Source organism: Diadema setosum, chromosome 15 (assembly GCF_964275005.1).
Source record: "Diadema setosum chromosome 15, eeDiaSeto1, whole genome shotgun sequence".
NCBI lineage: Eukaryota > Metazoa > Echinodermata > Echinoidea > Diadematoida > Diadematidae > Diadema > Diadema setosum.
This window is the reverse complement of record NC_092699.1, coordinates 8,308,015-8,325,689: the sequence shown is the minus strand read 5'-3', so window position 1 is coordinate 8,325,689 and position 17,675 is coordinate 8,308,015. Positions and strand designations below refer to the sequence as shown.

Genomic DNA, 17,675 nt, shown 5'->3' with positions numbered 1-17,675 from the left:
GCCAATAGTGCAAGTCAACATCCTACAAGGCGGTTATTAGTTTGCTCACACCGTACGAACACTCCGCAAATATTATTTACATTTTTGAATTATACACTATAGTTATACTCTGTTATTTATTGACTTAAATACGCGTATGAAGTTATCTGATGAACATGGTACATGACATTTCCAAAGTATTTGATAAACCGCAATCATTCTCGTCACGTTTGCAGACATACAATGTATAAACTTACAAGGACATCACATGGTACATGGTTTACATGGTACATGGTACATGGTACATCTTCGCTGAGGCACCCGATTAGGAAACCACCGCATTTACTGTACATACACTTTCTACTTATAGATGTGAGGTGAATATAAGTTTATTCGATTTGGCGTGTTATGTAACGTCATTATTATCAATGGAGGTGAAAATAAATGATGTGAAAATGATGTGTTTTCAAAACTTACAAATTTTGTTCATTGTACGTTGTAATGCTGATTAACGTACTCAATTTTCTGTAAGAAAAAAAAAAACCAAACTTACAACGACATCACATGGTACATGGTACATGGTACATCTTCGCTGAGCACCCGATTAGGAAACCACCGCATTAACTGTACATACACTTTCTACTTATAGATGTGAGGTGAATATAAGTTTATTCGATTTGGCTTGTTATGTGACGTCATTATTATTAATGGAGGTGAAAATAAATGATGTGAAAATGATATGTGTTTTCAAAACTTACAAATTTTGTTCATTGTACGTTGTAATGCTAATTAAAGGTAATGTATGTTTCTATTGCAAATGGAACATAATGAATGAATGAATGAATGAGTGAGTGAATGAATGAATGATAATATAATCATGATATACATATTTTCCAACGCTTTGGAATCTGCATGATATAACGAAATATAATAGTCCTACCATAAAGAAGAAGGAAAGGCAATAATATGCTTAGGGTGAATTCCCTTTACGAATTTTGCGCTACATAACTAGAGTACATGCATAATATCCTTCACAAAATCGTTAATGGTTTATCAAATAATGCATCTTGTTTTCTCTAGTATACGCATGATCCATAATAGTTCTACTATATATATGCACTGACGCTTTAAAGCTCTGTGTACATCATTGGAAAAGATTTGAATGGGCTAAGCGTTATTTTTAAACATCTTTAAGTAAGTCCATCTTAAGATAGAGCAAATAACCTCTTCCCAGTGATACTTCACTCAAAGCACAACTATGAATATTCTTAACCTTTATGTTGCATTCAATATCTTCTAATCATTGTCTTTTTTTAGCAGCTTTATTGCAAATATAACATCTTTACAAGAGTGGAATTAACTCGCTTTAGGTTAGACTCTTTATATAAACTCAACAAAGAAGGTAAAGGTTTAGTTGGACCTTCAGCCAATGCATGGTGATTAGAGACCAATATTATACAAAGACAAACAAGTACAGCAAATTTTTATAAGAGAGAAAAATAAAAAGATACGTAGTTTTCCTGGTACAAATGAAATCAATGCAATTCAACTGATTTTTATTACTATCAAATCAACAAAGAGCAAATCATTCTGGTAAACTGAATACCATAGCTTATACTGTAGCACGTCTTACCAAAAAAAAAAAAAAAAACAAAAAAAAAAACAAAAAAAAACAATCACATACCCGTGCGTCATTAGGATTATTGCTTTCTCTGCTGCCCTCTACGTCCCAAACTGTCTGTTTCTTTATATTAATTGTCTTGAAAACTTTTGCTTATAATAATCCTCCATCTTCCTACCTTTTCGAACATATCCCTGGCACCACTGCCTAGCTACTAGATTAACTAAACCTAGGCCGACAAAAGTAGATTGTTGAATTATACTCATTCTATACTCATTCTGTACACATTCTGTACTTTTATACTCATTTATACTCATTCTGTACTTTTATACTCATTCTGTTATTCATTATTTATATCAATGATTTTCATAGATCCTCGGAGAAACTATCTTTCATATTATTCGCGGATGACTCTAATCTTTTCTTTTCCCACCCTGACCCAAATATCTTAGCAAGAACAGTAAATGAAGAACTGAAAAAGGTCATCCAATGGATATACGCAAATAAATTGTCATTAAATATTAAAAAAAAAATTCATGCTGTTTAGTAACTCTTCAGATAGCCTCCCAGGCAATATAACATTTTATGCTACTCCCTTAGAAGAAGTTTCTACCTTTAAATTTCTTGGTGTTTGCGTTGATAACAAGCTATCATGGAGGAATCATATTGATAACATATGTAAAATTATTTCACGAAACATTGGCGTAATGAACAGATTAAAATATTATCTTCCTTCATCTGCATTATTAACTCTAGTTTGTCTAGTTTGTCTAGTTTGTCTAGTTTGATACTACCTTATTTAAACTACGGGATCCTTGCTTGGGGTAATACATATCAGATATTACTTGATAAACTTTTTTTATTGCAAAAGAAAGCGCTCAGAATTGTTTTTAACCTAAATACTCGAGAACATACAGATCCTTTGTTTCTTTTTTTACCATAAAATACTAAAAATAAGAGATTTGTATGTGTTTCAACTTGAATCTTTTGTAAACGTTTGGACAATATCATTTCATGACATGTATACTTTGTATTATGTTTTGATTTTCGTTGATTGGAAATAAACTATGATTGAATTGAAATTGAATTGAATTTTTGCATAGACGCAACCCATTAAATCAACGTAAATTTAATGTAAAACATAATAATTATATCATTATTTTGTTATCATTGTTTTTTTTTTTTCTTTTTGTATGTGAAATATCACACGGCGTTCTTTATGTCTGAAGCAAATAGCCTAACAAGGCAGGTCTCCACGTAATCTTACAAATAACAACCGCGTTATTTTCTCTCAGGACTGGTAATCCCTGGATAAAAACGCTTCCATATCAACGTGCCAAGGCCCTAACCTTATAGGGAAGGGGGTTAAAAGTCATGAGACTCCGTCCTTCTAGGGCTGTCTCTTCGTCCACTGTGAGGGTGAACCGCTGCAGGAGATGGGTGGACATGATGAACATTTCGATTCTTGCAAGTTGTTCCGCTGGGCACGTGCGGCGGCCTGAATAAAGACGATAAGACTAATAGCTGAAAGATTCCTAATGCTTATAAACTGTCATTGTCACACAATAATTATAGGCTCAAAATAATGTGCATTTGAATTAAAATTTTCTTTGTTACTACATTGTATTGATATTGTGACATTTTGCGTATGAAAATGTTTTGCATTGTTGGAATGAAAAAAAAGAGAGAAAAAACACTAGAAAATAAGTAAAGATGTTCCATTTCCCTAGTGCAGCGTGTAGGCATTCTCTTTTTTTTCCCTTTCTCTCCCTCCATTCTTTCCGTCTTTTTTGTCAAGTCGTGTCATGTCTTTTGTATTTCTCCCGTCTTGTTCCGTTCTGTCGTAAATTATATCTGTGATAAGTATTTGTAAATAAGTAATTCATAAGTTTGTTCATTTTTTGAGTGGTTCACAACATACAAGCTTGCTTTGTAGTGGACCTCTCAATTCTTTTTTTTTTTCTCAACTAAAGCATAACTTTGTACTTTTTTGCCAGTATGCATTCTTTTGTTTATCTGTATCATTTATCTTTTGCAAAGTTGAATGTTTATGTTTATGATGTAATTACAAATTTATTATGCGTTATGTTTTGTTGAAAAAAAAAAGAAGAATGAAAAAATAAATGAATAAATGAATTGAAAAGACAACAATACTATCAGAAAAGATCAGTAAAATATAATGTGAGGAAAATAAGACTGGACAATTCGTTGAAAAGTTATATGCCTTTTTTGAAAGTTTGGGTGCAGCCATCCCTGTCTACTGCAGTTTGTGAAGGCAAGAGTTAAAACTATAATATAGCGATATTATGAAGAAAAATCCACAAATTTTCCTTTTTATGAAAGGTATATGAAATATGCATTCCCTCATGATGTTACTATGATGGTGGTATCATTTTTCATATTTTTTAGAAGAAGTATAGGTCAAGTGTTCTTTCATTATTATCTAAAACATAGATAATATTCCCTTTTAAAGAAATAAGAGCTATTTCAGTTTATTCAATTGTGCCAGTATATTGTATACGACAAGTTTAAGACGAATCATTTTTCACGAAGTTGCATTCGAAGTTTTTCATCAATTATGCCAGAGAAAGTGCAAATGATTTGGATTTGATTTTCTATGTTGCTGTTAAATGTAATAAAATTGTATTGCTGTGACTAGCAATCAACAATATACTACGTACCAACTCCAAAAGTGGCAAGTTTCATCTCCAGCTGTTTGTTGAACCCGCGTCCATCGTCCACCAGGAAACGTTCTGGGCGGAAACATTCGGGGTCCTCCCACTCGCCGGGCGACATGGCCAGCGCGAAGCTGTTGTTGACGACATACGAACCCTTTGGGATGTCGTAGCCGCCAATTTTGACGTCGCATCGCGTGCCGTGAGGTATTTGAGCCGGCACGGCGGGGTATCGTCGAGTACACTCGGCAATCGTTGCCTGGGTGTATGGTAGATTCGGTTTGTCGGAAAGGGTCGGGAGTCTGTCCCTTCCAACCACACGGTCCAGCTCTTCTTGGACTTTTGCCTACAAGTAATAATAATTAGAAATGATAAATGTAATTATTTAAAAGTGAAAGGGGGAGAAAAGAGAAGTGATGAACAAAGTAAGCAGTTGGTGATTTTCAAAGTTAACAGAAGTTCTTCAAACTAGCAAAGAATTAAAGTCAAACCTCACCAGAAATACTTTATTCATGTGTACAGAAATGCAAGGCTGTCGAAAAATACACAGTGTGCTAAGAAACACTCTTAAACAAAGGTCAATAAGTCTACATAGTCACTTTTTTTTTTCATTTATGCATGGCAATCACGTTGATCGTAAATGATTTTTGAACCGTCCAACATTTTTGCCACGATGGACCTCAAAATCTGATACATGTACGATTACTATGAGTTCTCCACGATTCAGACCACGATTTTAATCGTGGCGCAGATTGTGATCGACAAATCTTATTTAAAAAACAAAATCTACGATCAACTATTAATGGCCAGCCGTTGTGTGCGGAGCGGATTTCACGACAGTGGGAACCTACCATAACAAAATTCTGTGTAGAAATAAATGCAAGTTTGAAGGTGAGAACAGCCCAAATGAAATTGAAAACTCCCTGATATATCACTTGAGCTCATCTTCAGTTCACCCTGTGAATGAATTCCATATTTTTTTTTTTTTTTTTTTAGTTGATGACGGACTGTACATCTGCAGTCATGCAAACATACTGTATGGCTGCATGATAATTATTTATCAAGTTTACCAATATCAATCGCACAAATTACTCTTAACACTGCTTAATACATTAAGATTTTCACATACACATGCAATAATAAAGACATAAGTAAGCTTAAGCGAGCAATGTGCTAAGGGTTGTATGAAATATAACTATTTAAAGTATAACAATATACTAATCATATACAAATTACTCTGAATACGTATGATTTTCATATCCACATGCAATAATAAAGACATAAGCAAGCTCAAGCGAGTAGTGTGTTAAGAGTTGTATGAAATAAAATTATTAACTAAGTGTACAATACTAATCGTATACAAATTACTCTAAATACGTATGATTTCAATATACACATGCAATAGTAAAGACATGAGTAAGCTTAAGCGAGCAATGTATTAAGGGTTTCATGAAATATAATTATTCATTAAGCATACCAGTACTAATCGTACAAAATTAATCTAAATACGTTTGATTTCCATATACACATGCAATGATAAAGACATAAGTAAGCTTAAGCGAGCAACTTCCATAATCACCTGAATCTTAGGATACTTGGCCATGCACAGGAAATACCAAAGGAGGGAAGCAGAAACGGTCTCGAATCCTCCGAGCATGAAATCTAGGGTCAACTGAACCAGACAATCGTTGTCGAATGAACCCAGGTCAACACCCTGTATACAAATGAAATTCGAGGAATGTACTAATCATTTCGATAATCATGTAGGTTACGCGAGTTTATTCACTGGGTGAAGAGAACGCATGACAACAACTTACCAGGAAAATTTGCTTCCTTGGAGGAGAGAAAAAAAAAAGAGTTGCAAAAGAAATATGTCAGCATGTACACTTGATTCCGTTAAACAAAGCGTTCGTAATTCTACGTGCAATAAAGTTATAACGTGTGACTGATAGAAAGAGAGAATGTCAATGATAATCTTAATATGCTGATATTTGATAAACATGTTGGACCTGTGGATTTATGATTATAGTAGTAATGATAATTATCATAATAGCAATAATGATACCACTAATAATGATACATTACATTTGTAACGCGTTCGATACAATGTTTCTCATGCGCAAGTTGGAAGTATTAATGAAAGGAGAAGAAAAATGAGAGGTAACAAAGAACGTGTCGATAAATGCTAAGTTATAATTATTTAACGTTAAAAAAAATGTCGGCATCACCGAAAATGCCTTGCGTTTGAAGTCGTAATTTTATGGTAATGATATATTCCAACATTATTTTTCCACTTATTTATTGATTAATCATCTTCGTTGAATGCTAAAAGTAATTTTGTGAACAAGGGATCCCAGAAGAATGTTTATGAACAAGGCCAAAGCATCGAAAACAGGGTGGGATATTCCGGAAGAAATGACGATAAAATCGTATATTATTGATAACATCAAATGGAGATTTTCTGTTTGACTGCATCTCTGTCTCATTTTCACTATACAGGTTCCTATCCCCCTCCCCTCAAAAAACAAAACAAAAAATCAACAATTATTGGCAACCAATTGCAACAAATCAGAACACAGGGAGAGTAGTGTTTACTTCTCACATGTAGTACCTGGTTGGATATATAAACAGGGCAGTCTTTCGATTGTTTGCATGGTAGATAACAAGGCTCTGTGATCAGTGTTTATTATCTAATGAACTGACATTTGAAACTTTACACACACATACCTCTGACCTTCTCCGATGCTGCTCCGCTAGGAAACCGTAGATGATGTCGGTTGGTTTCTTGTCAGGAGTGAACGACTCGCGATGTCTTCGTATGATGGCCGTGAGGAATTCCATCATATTTAGCGCGACGGCATCTCCTTTCTTGTTGATGGCAAGTGGTAGCCGTGCCAACAGCGGCACATGGTAGAGGAAAGCAGCCGGGCCCATCCAGTCAAAGACTTTAGAGGCTAGTTTCGACATACTCACGAACTCACTGTCGTCGTAGTCGTAGATCTTTCCCGTCATGATGCAAATGGTGATGTTGGACACGGAAACGGTCACCATCTCGGCAGGGTCAAAGAGTGCTCCATCCTTCCTCGCAACTTCCGCCCTAAGTTTGCATGTGACGGTGCTGACTATGTCTTCGAAGTTGTTTGTGGCAGCCCGGATGTCACGGAACATGTTCTTGATGAACTGGCGCTGTTCTTTCCATGTTGGACCCTCGCTATTTGTCACCAAGGCCAGTCCGGAATCTAAGAAGTGAATAATGAATATGAAATTATCCATGAACAATCCATAATGAATGGGGCATCTTGTGCATTTGAACGTGTGTCAGTCCCCCCCCCCCCCCTTCTCTGGGCTACCCTCCCCTCTCTCTCTCTCTTTACTGTTTCTTTCAGTAAAATAGGGCGGTTGGGGGCGAACAAAAGGGGCATGAATCGATGAAATGTAGTTCACGTCTACATAAACTACGCAGATATAGGAATTAAAAAAAAGAAGGAAAGAAGAAAGAAAGAAAGAAAGAAACTGTGCTATGAAAGTGTATCTGGTGATAGAGCAATCACAAATCTCGTCATTTGCAGGTATATTCACTTGCTGTAAATTACCACTTTTACCGGAGAGCGAAATCTGACATTCATCTTATATTTCATGTCATTTCATTTCATTTACGGTATATATTTATTACGGTATTAAATACACTGTTGGATGATTTTCGTTCACTTTGTCTCCGTCTATGCAAATCGAAATTTGTAAGTTCGCAACTGCCTTTTAAACAAATACCCCTGTTTGTTAAAAATTGCATCAATTTGAATAATTGCGCAGTACCCGCTGCACGCTATAAGCAGGGGTGTAGACATCGGGAGACTAGGGGTAGGACCTATGCTGCATCCCCAGTTTGAAGTTTGAAGTTTGATCTTTATGTTATGAAGGAGTTGGAGAAAGAATTCACAGTCCCTCCTCTCCCTCCCTTTCATGAATTTTATCCCAAAATGTATAGATTAACTTCAAGTAAGTTCTCAATCTTTCCACTCTGAAGTCACATCTTGTTGCTACGAAGTGTGACTGCACGCACGTTGAGCGGGCTCTCACTGTGAATTCTTTCTCCAACTCCCTCATAAAATAAAGATCAAACTTCAAACTGGTAAGTTCTCGTTTAATCTTTCTATTATGTTTACTCATGGTGACACGACATTAACTCCTGCGACAGCTGCTCCGGTCGTATTTTCCTCAAGGACTTAATATAGGGTTAGGGTTGGACTTGTGATAAAGTTTTAAGTTTAGCTTGAGATGAAAATTAGGATTAGGGTTACGATTATATTGGTGGGTAGAATTTATGTTTATCAAATTAGAGTGCAGATATTTCACGGGAGCGAATGTGGCAGGAGCAGGAGAAAGGAACTGAAGCAATATTAACACACTGCATTTTAATTTTCCCTTTGTGTATAAGATTTCACATGTGTCTGTTGATAACTGCGTTGTTGTGTGTGTGTGAGAGAGAGACAGATTGCTTGGTGACGTTCAGAGCGGCTGAAAAATTAGAAACGATTAGAATGTGTCCTTGAACAATCCTGTTATTTGTTCCATGTTCATCGTGTCACTGCCGGCAACCAGGGACAGCCTGGTGGTAGTGTCGCTGCCCGGAAAGCAGTATAGATGACAGGTTCGAGTCCCACTGGTTCCTTTTTTCCGACATGTTTGTTAATTTACAGATCAGCAGTTGCGATCGTAGCATATTTTCATTTGTAGAGGGAGACAAACTGAAGAAACTCAAACCTGAGCCTTCACCCCTCTGAATAATATCTTTCTTTCATCAATCCTGTCATTGTCAGCGCTATTGTGCCCCAATCGTCGCCAGCAAAAAGAAACTGAAAACGCCTTGTGGGTGAGAGAGCACAAACGCGAGATAAGTTTGTATGAGGTCGCAATGTCTACCATCACTGACAAAAGGCGAAACATTCCTACGAATGTATTTCAAAGGGCTCTTAAAAGACGGCATGTTAATGGCCGAGGAAATATTTTCAGTTCAAATCCTTGAAATCCCAAGCAAATGGTATAGCATCCCCCGCGGGCACACATGGTCAAAATGCAAAAAGGTCTCACTGCGGGAGGGGGTACCCCCCCCCCCCCTTCTCCCACATCCCTCCACAAGGTACGCTGGTATGTGTACCCCCTGTATGTTGTGATATCCATATCGATAGTCTGTGGTAGTGACAATGCAGGTTGAACGAGGTAAAACAGGCTACCAGACTGCCAAGCACCAAAGAACGCACGGTTGACTGATGAGAATCAATAAAATGTTTGTCATATATCTCGCTGGCGTGAAGAACAGAAGAGAAAATATGTGTTCTTCTGCTCCCTAGAGCTCGAATACATGTACCCCCACGCTCCCCCCTGTATGTTGTGATATCCATATATTGAGAGTCTGTGGTAGTGACAATACAGGCTGAACGAGGTACAGGGTACCAGACTGCCAAGCACCAAATGCACGGTTGACTGATGAAAGTTAATGAAATGCTTTTCATATATCTCGCTGGCATGAAGAAGAGAAGAGAAAATATAATTGTCTGCTCCCTAGAGCTCGAGTATATGTACCCCCATGCTTCTTCCCCTTAGACATCCATTGTGGTACAGTGCGAGATCTCCCCCTCCCCATTGTCACCCTTAACGTTTCCTGCCAAGCGGGAATTCTCTTTTCTTTTTTCTTTTTTCCTTCCCCGCTAGAAAGGAATAAGTTTAGCAGGAAACATTGAAGCATTCGAACGTTACTGCTTACATTTCCCGTCACGATGCTTTCAACGTTGGAGTTCTTACATACATAATTTGCCTGCGAATGAATGACAAAACAACAATTCAACGAAATGCGTGTTCAAAAGAATTTTTTTTTTTTCTAAAGCATCTCATTCGGCAGAGTCGTTACACCACTTTCCACATACTCGAGCAATTTTCTTTAAGAACACAAATTATGTTCAAACAGACTCAAGACTCAAACAATATAAAACTATTTACCCATGAAGCAACGGGTGCACGTCACGAGACCGACACCCACGAGTCATACACAGGGGCGGATCTAGCTTTTTATAAAGGAGGGGGTTGGGGGCGGTATGCGAGGGAGCGTAGCGACCGAGCCCGAGCGAGCGGAGCGAGCGAGGGGGGGGGGAGGTCGTGGGAGGGGGGTTTCCCCCCTCCCACAGTAGGGAGAATTTTTGAAAATCTGCGTGTGAAAATGGCGTTTTCTTGCATCTAAAACACCACTATTTTTGGTATAAAGGTCATTGCCATAAATAGAAAAAGATGAAATTACAAGTTAAAAAAAAAAAAAGATAAGTTAAAAAAAATGGTCCCCGGATTTTTTTTTTTTTTTTTTTTTGGGGGGGGGGGGGGGGTTGCAACCCCCCCAACCCCCCCCCCTCTAGATCCGCTTCTGATACAGCCAACGATTCATCATGACAGGTCACAAGTCATACAGCCACATGAGTTATACAGCTCACGAGTCATACTACATCCAATTAGTTCAACACTAAGCTAACAAGGCCCACGAGACCGACACATTAATCCCCGTGTTGTATCTGTCGAACTCGTGGGCCGTTTTTACCTAGTGCCGAACTCATGGGCCGTATGATTCGTGAGCTGTATGACTCATGGACCTGTTTTCAATGACGAACTCGTGGGCTGTATGACTCGTGGGTGTCGGTCTAGTGGGATGACCCCGAAGCAGCTACGCAGACTAAAATACATGTTATCCTTCATCGTAAATAGGGACGTGTTCATTTATCCCTTGTCTAGTGACATACTAGGGAGCTTTAGATTTTAGACGCGCGGACGTTCAAAGGAAAAAAAAAAAACATGGTCTGAGCGTGCGCAGTAGCGCACGTCAAGTTACTGCGCACGCTCAGACCATGTTTTTTTCCCTTTGAACGTCCGCGCGTCTAAAATCTAAAGCTCCCTAATGTTGAGTTATTGATACCATGAATTAAAATTGAATACTGTCTACATTCATCTAGATGTCTCATCTTATTGATGATCACCGAAATGAACCTCTGAGAATAGCCAGAGTCATTTTGGTTCTCAAATTTCACGTTTCCGCTGCTCTGAAAGGTGAATAAGTCTACCCCTCCAACACCCTTCCCCATTTGATGTCTTTGTTTCCTTTCCTGGACTCTTTCGCTTTCTCTGATCAAAACATTGGCATGCATGGCGCCAGCATAAAATGACGTTGGGCCAACGTCACATTGATTAATCTATCAATTAATTTATTAAATTAATTTAATTTACACATCAATTTTCCTTCTTTGAATCATATACTTGTAATCTGCTTCCTGATATTCCATGTGATATTACTGAAAATAATCTTGATATATGTATGAAATTGTGTTGGAAGAAAAATAAATCAAACAAACAGACAACAAACAAACAAACATTTCTGACGTTGGACCAACATTTTAGCGTGACTGTGGACCAACGTTGGGCCAAAGGATCATTCGAGGTGGACAAATGGTTGATATACCAATGGTCGGACATTGTACCAACGTCTGCTCAACTTCAAGTTTCACTGTTGGGCCAATGTTCGCCTGAAGGCCAAGATGACGTTAGGCCAATGGTATGTGTTTGATGTTATCCAAAGTACACGCATGACATTGGGCCAACGTTGAGCCAACAGGTCATTCAAAGTTGAAAAGTAGTTAATAACGTTGGTCTGGCAGAGTACCATCGTCGGCATAAATAACACCAGAAGTTTCACCGGGGAACTGTTGGCCCGCCGGCAAAAATGACGTTTGGCCAATTTCATAATGTTCCTGACGTTTGGTTGAATGCTGCTTTAAAAGCTAGTGCGTTGGAATAACTTCATTATGTGGTGGACAGTGGTCGGTACAGACCAACGTCGGGATAAACGTCATAACAAAGTAAAAACGTGGTAGGTGTAATTAACCCTACCTGCCAAAATATCGACAAATCCCTAATAGAATTTAAATATAGATATATGATACAATACAATCCTGCATGGATCACTACCAAAATTTAGTCATCTGTTCCTTGCGCCACTCTCAACCTTTCCTGTAAGGTTTATCGAAATCAGTTCAAAAATAGGTTTTGACTTATTTTGTACACAGACAAACAAGCAAACAAATGCCCAAACAAATGCGGATGAAAACATAACCCCCTATCTTGGCTGACTCGTATGTAGGCCTATAAAGCTACCACATTGGTCTCACTTTGATATCTTGTATGGTTGTGATATGAACGACACGCAGGTTACTTTAAACTGTGTGTACAACTGTATTTAAGTAACACGGGGTATGATCGAGGTCGTTGTATACAATTCAACGATCAACGAGGGTAAACATTTATATAATATTGACAGCCTCGAGGGAGATACCAGAAAATATTGCCCAAACTGAAAGAATATTGCCCGAGTCGAAGACGAGGGCAATATTCTTTCAGTGCGGGCAATATTTAGGCCTATCTGGTATCTCCCTCAAGGCCATTCAATATGATAATTATTACCTATCCCCTAGGTAAATTAGGAAACTATGTGAATACGGCTACACACTATAATATAGATCAAGCCACATTTGACTGCCTGTAGATCATCCAAATGTCGAATAATTGAAAAATTGTTCATCAATGTATATCATTCAACTCCAACTTCAAAGATACATATGTAGTTGTAACAGGCGAACTTCAAACATCTGAACGCTTTTACACTTTATTAATACTTCTGTTTAAATTTGGAGAGTTGTAAAACTGATGGTCACTTAGCAATTATTGAGCGCAAATGGACTATACAAGTCAATGTTTGACGCGTAGTGCTGCTGGAAGTAGTCGACCTTGTATGAGTTGATCTTATAGGCGTTCTTCTGCGATGCGTGTAACCGACACGCAGCGACGTCCTGGGGCCCGTTGCATTAAAGTTATAATTATTGTGACTTTGACATATCCAATGGTAACTGCCTTTGAATTCTTGATTTTGATTGGCTGTTGAGCATTGTTGCCATGGTAGTTACAATTGGATGGCAAAGTTACCACAATAGTAACTTTTATGCAACGGGGCCCTGGAATGTTTTTTTTTTTTTTTTTTTTTTTTCGTGGTCGAGCGGAATGTTAAAGCAGGGAGGCGGGGAGATCGAGAGATACCACTCTTTCTCTTCCCACCTCCCTGTGTTAAGTTAATGGCGAAAAACGGCAGAGGCAAAAAACGAACGAATATTGACTGCTGATCTTTGAACCTGCAAAATAACAACAGCAATTGCCTCGTAAAACTATCTCGTATAGGTAGGCTAATTATTTGTGTTTGTTCTCAGTCTCTTTGATATCTCGACGTCGAAGAGAACATTATCTCCTTGCCTTCAAGGTTTGTGTACATAAATGCAGAAAAAAAAGTCAAATTGCAAACGAGGTAAAAAGAAATCCTTCGTTTGAATACGCATGTAGTGTAAAGATACCGGAGATTCTGTGGCATTTCTATTCTTTTCTTTTCTTTTCTCTTTTTGGTTAGATACAGACAACTCACTGGAATCTTTCCTCCCCAAAGCCCTGTTAAAAGGCAGGATGACGGCTCTGTCGTTGATATCTGCGCTCTGGAAGGAATCGTGCACCAGAGAGTAGTGGTTCAACAAGACGAACCGCGTCCCGAAGATGCTGAATGTGTAGATGTCCCCATACTCTTGAGCCCACTTGAGGAACAGTTCATGTCCACATTTGACGCTTCCGAGGCTGAGGTAGCTCCCAATAAACGGCAAACCAGTCGGTCCCGGCGGAAGACGGTACCTGGCTCTCTCAGCGAGGTGCAACATCAGCCAGATTACACCGACGATGACCAGGAGAACTGGCATACTATACAGAAAGCTGAAGAACCAAGACAGGAAGGACATTTTGATCTCTCTGCTGCAGCTTCTCCAAAGTAGAACGGCTTTCGTTTGGTGTCGATTCGGAGCCAGACGGGTTCACTTTTTCGAGCTTCACGAGTCGCTGAATCGCTCAAAAGAATGTTATGCTCAGTACACAGGATCAGTGTCATAAATCAGAGAGCGTACAGAGGGGTGCGGAACCGCCGTTGGGGGAGGTGGGATGGAATGGGTTGTAGAATTGAACTTTGACCCAACCAATCACTAGCTGCACAACCATCCCTCCCTCCTAAAAATAAGGAGCAACAACAACAACAACAACAAAAACGGTCTCACAGGCGCCGCATGAAAAAGGCTATATTCCATCGGGCCATCGTAAATTTCATGTGTGAGATGACACCAAATCTCTCGTGAGGTGAAATAATAAGACGTTTCTTTAAACGAGGAAAATATCTCTTTCAACGTCACCCGACATTTTCCGGATGAGTGCGGGAGATCTTGTAGTATGAGAAGTCTTGCGGGTGACATCCCGGGGAAAATTTCCCGGGGAAACTCTTTAGAAATTCCACCCTCGAACCGTCCCTGTCCCCGGCAGTCCCAGATGACGCGGTATAGTGTGAAAAGCATCGTGGGTAACTTCCCGGATGAAAAGTTAAGGTGTGCATTATACCAGGAACGTCGTGCGGACCGTTTCTCGCATGCGCCATAAAACAGAATAGCGGAAAGGATATCCCCACCATACTCTCACGACAATGATATTTAGAATGTCACAAACGGTCATTTTGTCAGTTAAAATATATATATATATATATATATATAGACTGTGAGAAGGGGTATCGCCCATTTACAGTACCAGTGTGTGGCCTTCATTATTTGCATTCAGTGTGAAAAGAAGAGCCAGGTGGACGTAGCTAGGTCAACGTGTCTGTTTATTGCCGCCGAGCTTTCGGTCCCAAACGGACCTTCATCAGGGCTGTAACGATACAAAAATGAGTCATTTTTGTATCGTTACAGCCCTGATGAAGGTCCGTTTGGGACCGAAAGCTCGGCGACAATAAACAGACACGTTGACCTAGCTGCGTCCACCTGGCTCTTCTTTTCACACTATATATATATATATATATTTGTGTCTGTGTGTGCATGTGTGTGTGTGTGTGTGTGTGTGTGTGTGTGTGACAGACAATTAAGCCAAAATGATGGCAGCGAACGCTGCACCACAACTGATATCAGGGTCTCTTATGCGGGGAAGGGAGAGAGGAAGATCGACTGTTACGATCAAGTTCGTTCTGTTTGGGGCTATACATTTCCAATCTTATGCTATAGAAGTATTATCCCCACCATACTCTCACGACAATGATATTTAGAATGTCACAAACGGTCATTTTGTCAGTTAAAAACACATTGGTTGATGAACAAGAAATAGACGGTTTTCCGCGCCACATCGCATGGGTACATTTTTCTCGTCATGGCTCTCGTTACTTTATTTGTTATCGTTTTACCATTTTTTTTTTTTGGTCGTCGTCAAACAACGGAGAGGTATATAAACCAAATGGGGAAAATGGTTCCGCCAAAATGCTCGAACACATATACGGCGATCTGTATAACTTCTAGCCTTTTGCCAAGGACCTCTCGTTGTATGGTAGAGTTAGCGAATGGGGCGAACGAAGCGAGCTCGGCTGAATTGGACAGAGCGGTGGCAGTCGCACTTAGCTGGGCTTGCTTCGGTCGCCCGTTGCTAAATATAGCCATCATACAGCAAGTTGATAAAAGGCCAAATAACTTCCAGACTTTGGCCGCTTCATTTCGAATGTAATCTTTACTGACCACACATAGATAAAGAAATGTCTGAGATCAATTATTGCTTTCTGAGGTTATCACCCTGTCATATACCGTGGTAATGAGGCATGTGAGCGAGGGTCATGACCAACATAAATGAACTGCTGTCATGGGTTCTCATTAACCTTGGGTCCCCTTGTACTAAAAATAAAAAGAAGAAGAATAATATGCCTATTGCAGAGAGCAATACCATTAGACCAGCCGATATTTAAAAGGCTGCGCTCTCTGTTACCAAGGACTGATTTCACCTATAATTGTATAACAAGTGACGTCAAAGCCCAACCACAACTTAAAAAAAAAAAAATCGTAAATCTCATTTTCACATTCACTGTTGATTCTTACTCATAGCAATCCTTACGTTAGTACTCAATAGCATATTACGAGAAATATAGAGCAATGTGTCTCAAACACTCGAAGCTATTTCTATCGACAAAGTGGACATTCTATAATCTTCAACATGGAATGAACTTTTTTATGAATATACAATGCACACTTCTTACAAGTCCAGCTGGAGAAGCAGTGGCTTACGAAACACAAGCATACGCAAGTGAAATAAAACTTGTACATTAAACGCCAAACTGTAAAGTTGATGGAGTGGAATAAAAGGCAATATATACAATGCTTCAGTTTTAACACATAGAAGGGTATAGTCATGGAAAGCTTCAAAATCCTTCATATTTACAACCTGTCTACAAACAGGCAGGCCAAGCAGTTCAACAAAGCCTGTTTAACTGGCGAAAGTACGTTGACCCAGACGTTCACTTCTCCGCGACCTATCCCTTGATGTTGCTCTGTTTGTTTAAATACATTATTTATCACTGAAATCACCACTGTTAGAACCTCTTCTTCCAGAGATATGAGCTCCCCTTCCCGAAAAAAAAAATAAAATAAAACCAAAACACATTCGTAAGTGTCTAGGGCCTATTCAGCCATCAGTTTGCTTATCACATCTTGGGCAGTTTTGACAGCCTACTATTCAGAAACCATTGTGTATCGTGTCAGAAAAGGAATACATTTGCTCAAGTTTATATATATATATATATATATATATATATATATATATCCATTGATTTTGTATACAAGTTCGTTAGGTCAATGACGTCTCTGTGATAGGATACTCCAGACAATATACATGAAAGAAAATTAGTTAATTGGTATACAAATAGTGAATGGTCACGAGTGCAATGGTACGAGATTTCGCACGAGGTGAAAGATAGAGGCGCTCTATTCAACGAGTGCGAAATCTCGTTCCATTGCACGAGTAAAGACCATACACTATTTGACTTATACAACGTCCAAGTAGATCTTTTTGGTCTAAGTAGGCCTAGAAGTCTATATATGTATGAAAAATATAGCAATACTTACATGTGGATCCACAGCGATTCTCTTTCTGGCTTGTGCAATCAGTGTAGGTACAGGTCACAGCTATACTAGCGCTCATACACGTACACTAGCACTACGTAGGCCTACGTACGCGCATGCATGCACCGCACACGTACACACTGCGCTAGCTGCATGCGATCCTCAATTTTACTTATGCAACACACAGTACACGCAGTACCGTACAATTTCTCGAACCGTGGAATAGAACGAAAAAATCGAACCAAGTTGCACGCAAAAATAGAACCATAATTGCACGGCGCGTTGAATGGAGTACTTATTGAATATCACGTCACTAACAATCCTCCAATCAAATTACAAGGATCTACTTGGACGTTGTATAAATTCAGTTAT

The 17,675-nt window shown here is 39.0% G+C and overlaps 1 protein-coding gene across 1 annotated transcript; it reads right to left on the bottom strand.

Moving 5' to 3' along the window:
• Positions 1-2,928: 2,928 nt before the first annotated feature.
• On the bottom strand, positions 2,929-14,132 carry LOC140239214 (cytochrome P450 2J5-like). Its single transcript, XM_072319095.1, has 5 exons — positions 13,772-14,132; positions 7,003-7,514; positions 5,855-5,989; positions 4,282-4,621; positions 2,929-3,098 (listed from the first exon to the last, which is right to left on the bottom strand). Exons 1-5 carry the CDS (start codon positions 14,130-14,132, stop codon positions 2,929-2,931), a joined length of 1,518 nt encoding a protein of 505 aa, XP_072175196.1.
• Between the last annotated feature and the right edge of the window lie 3,543 nt (positions 14,133-17,675).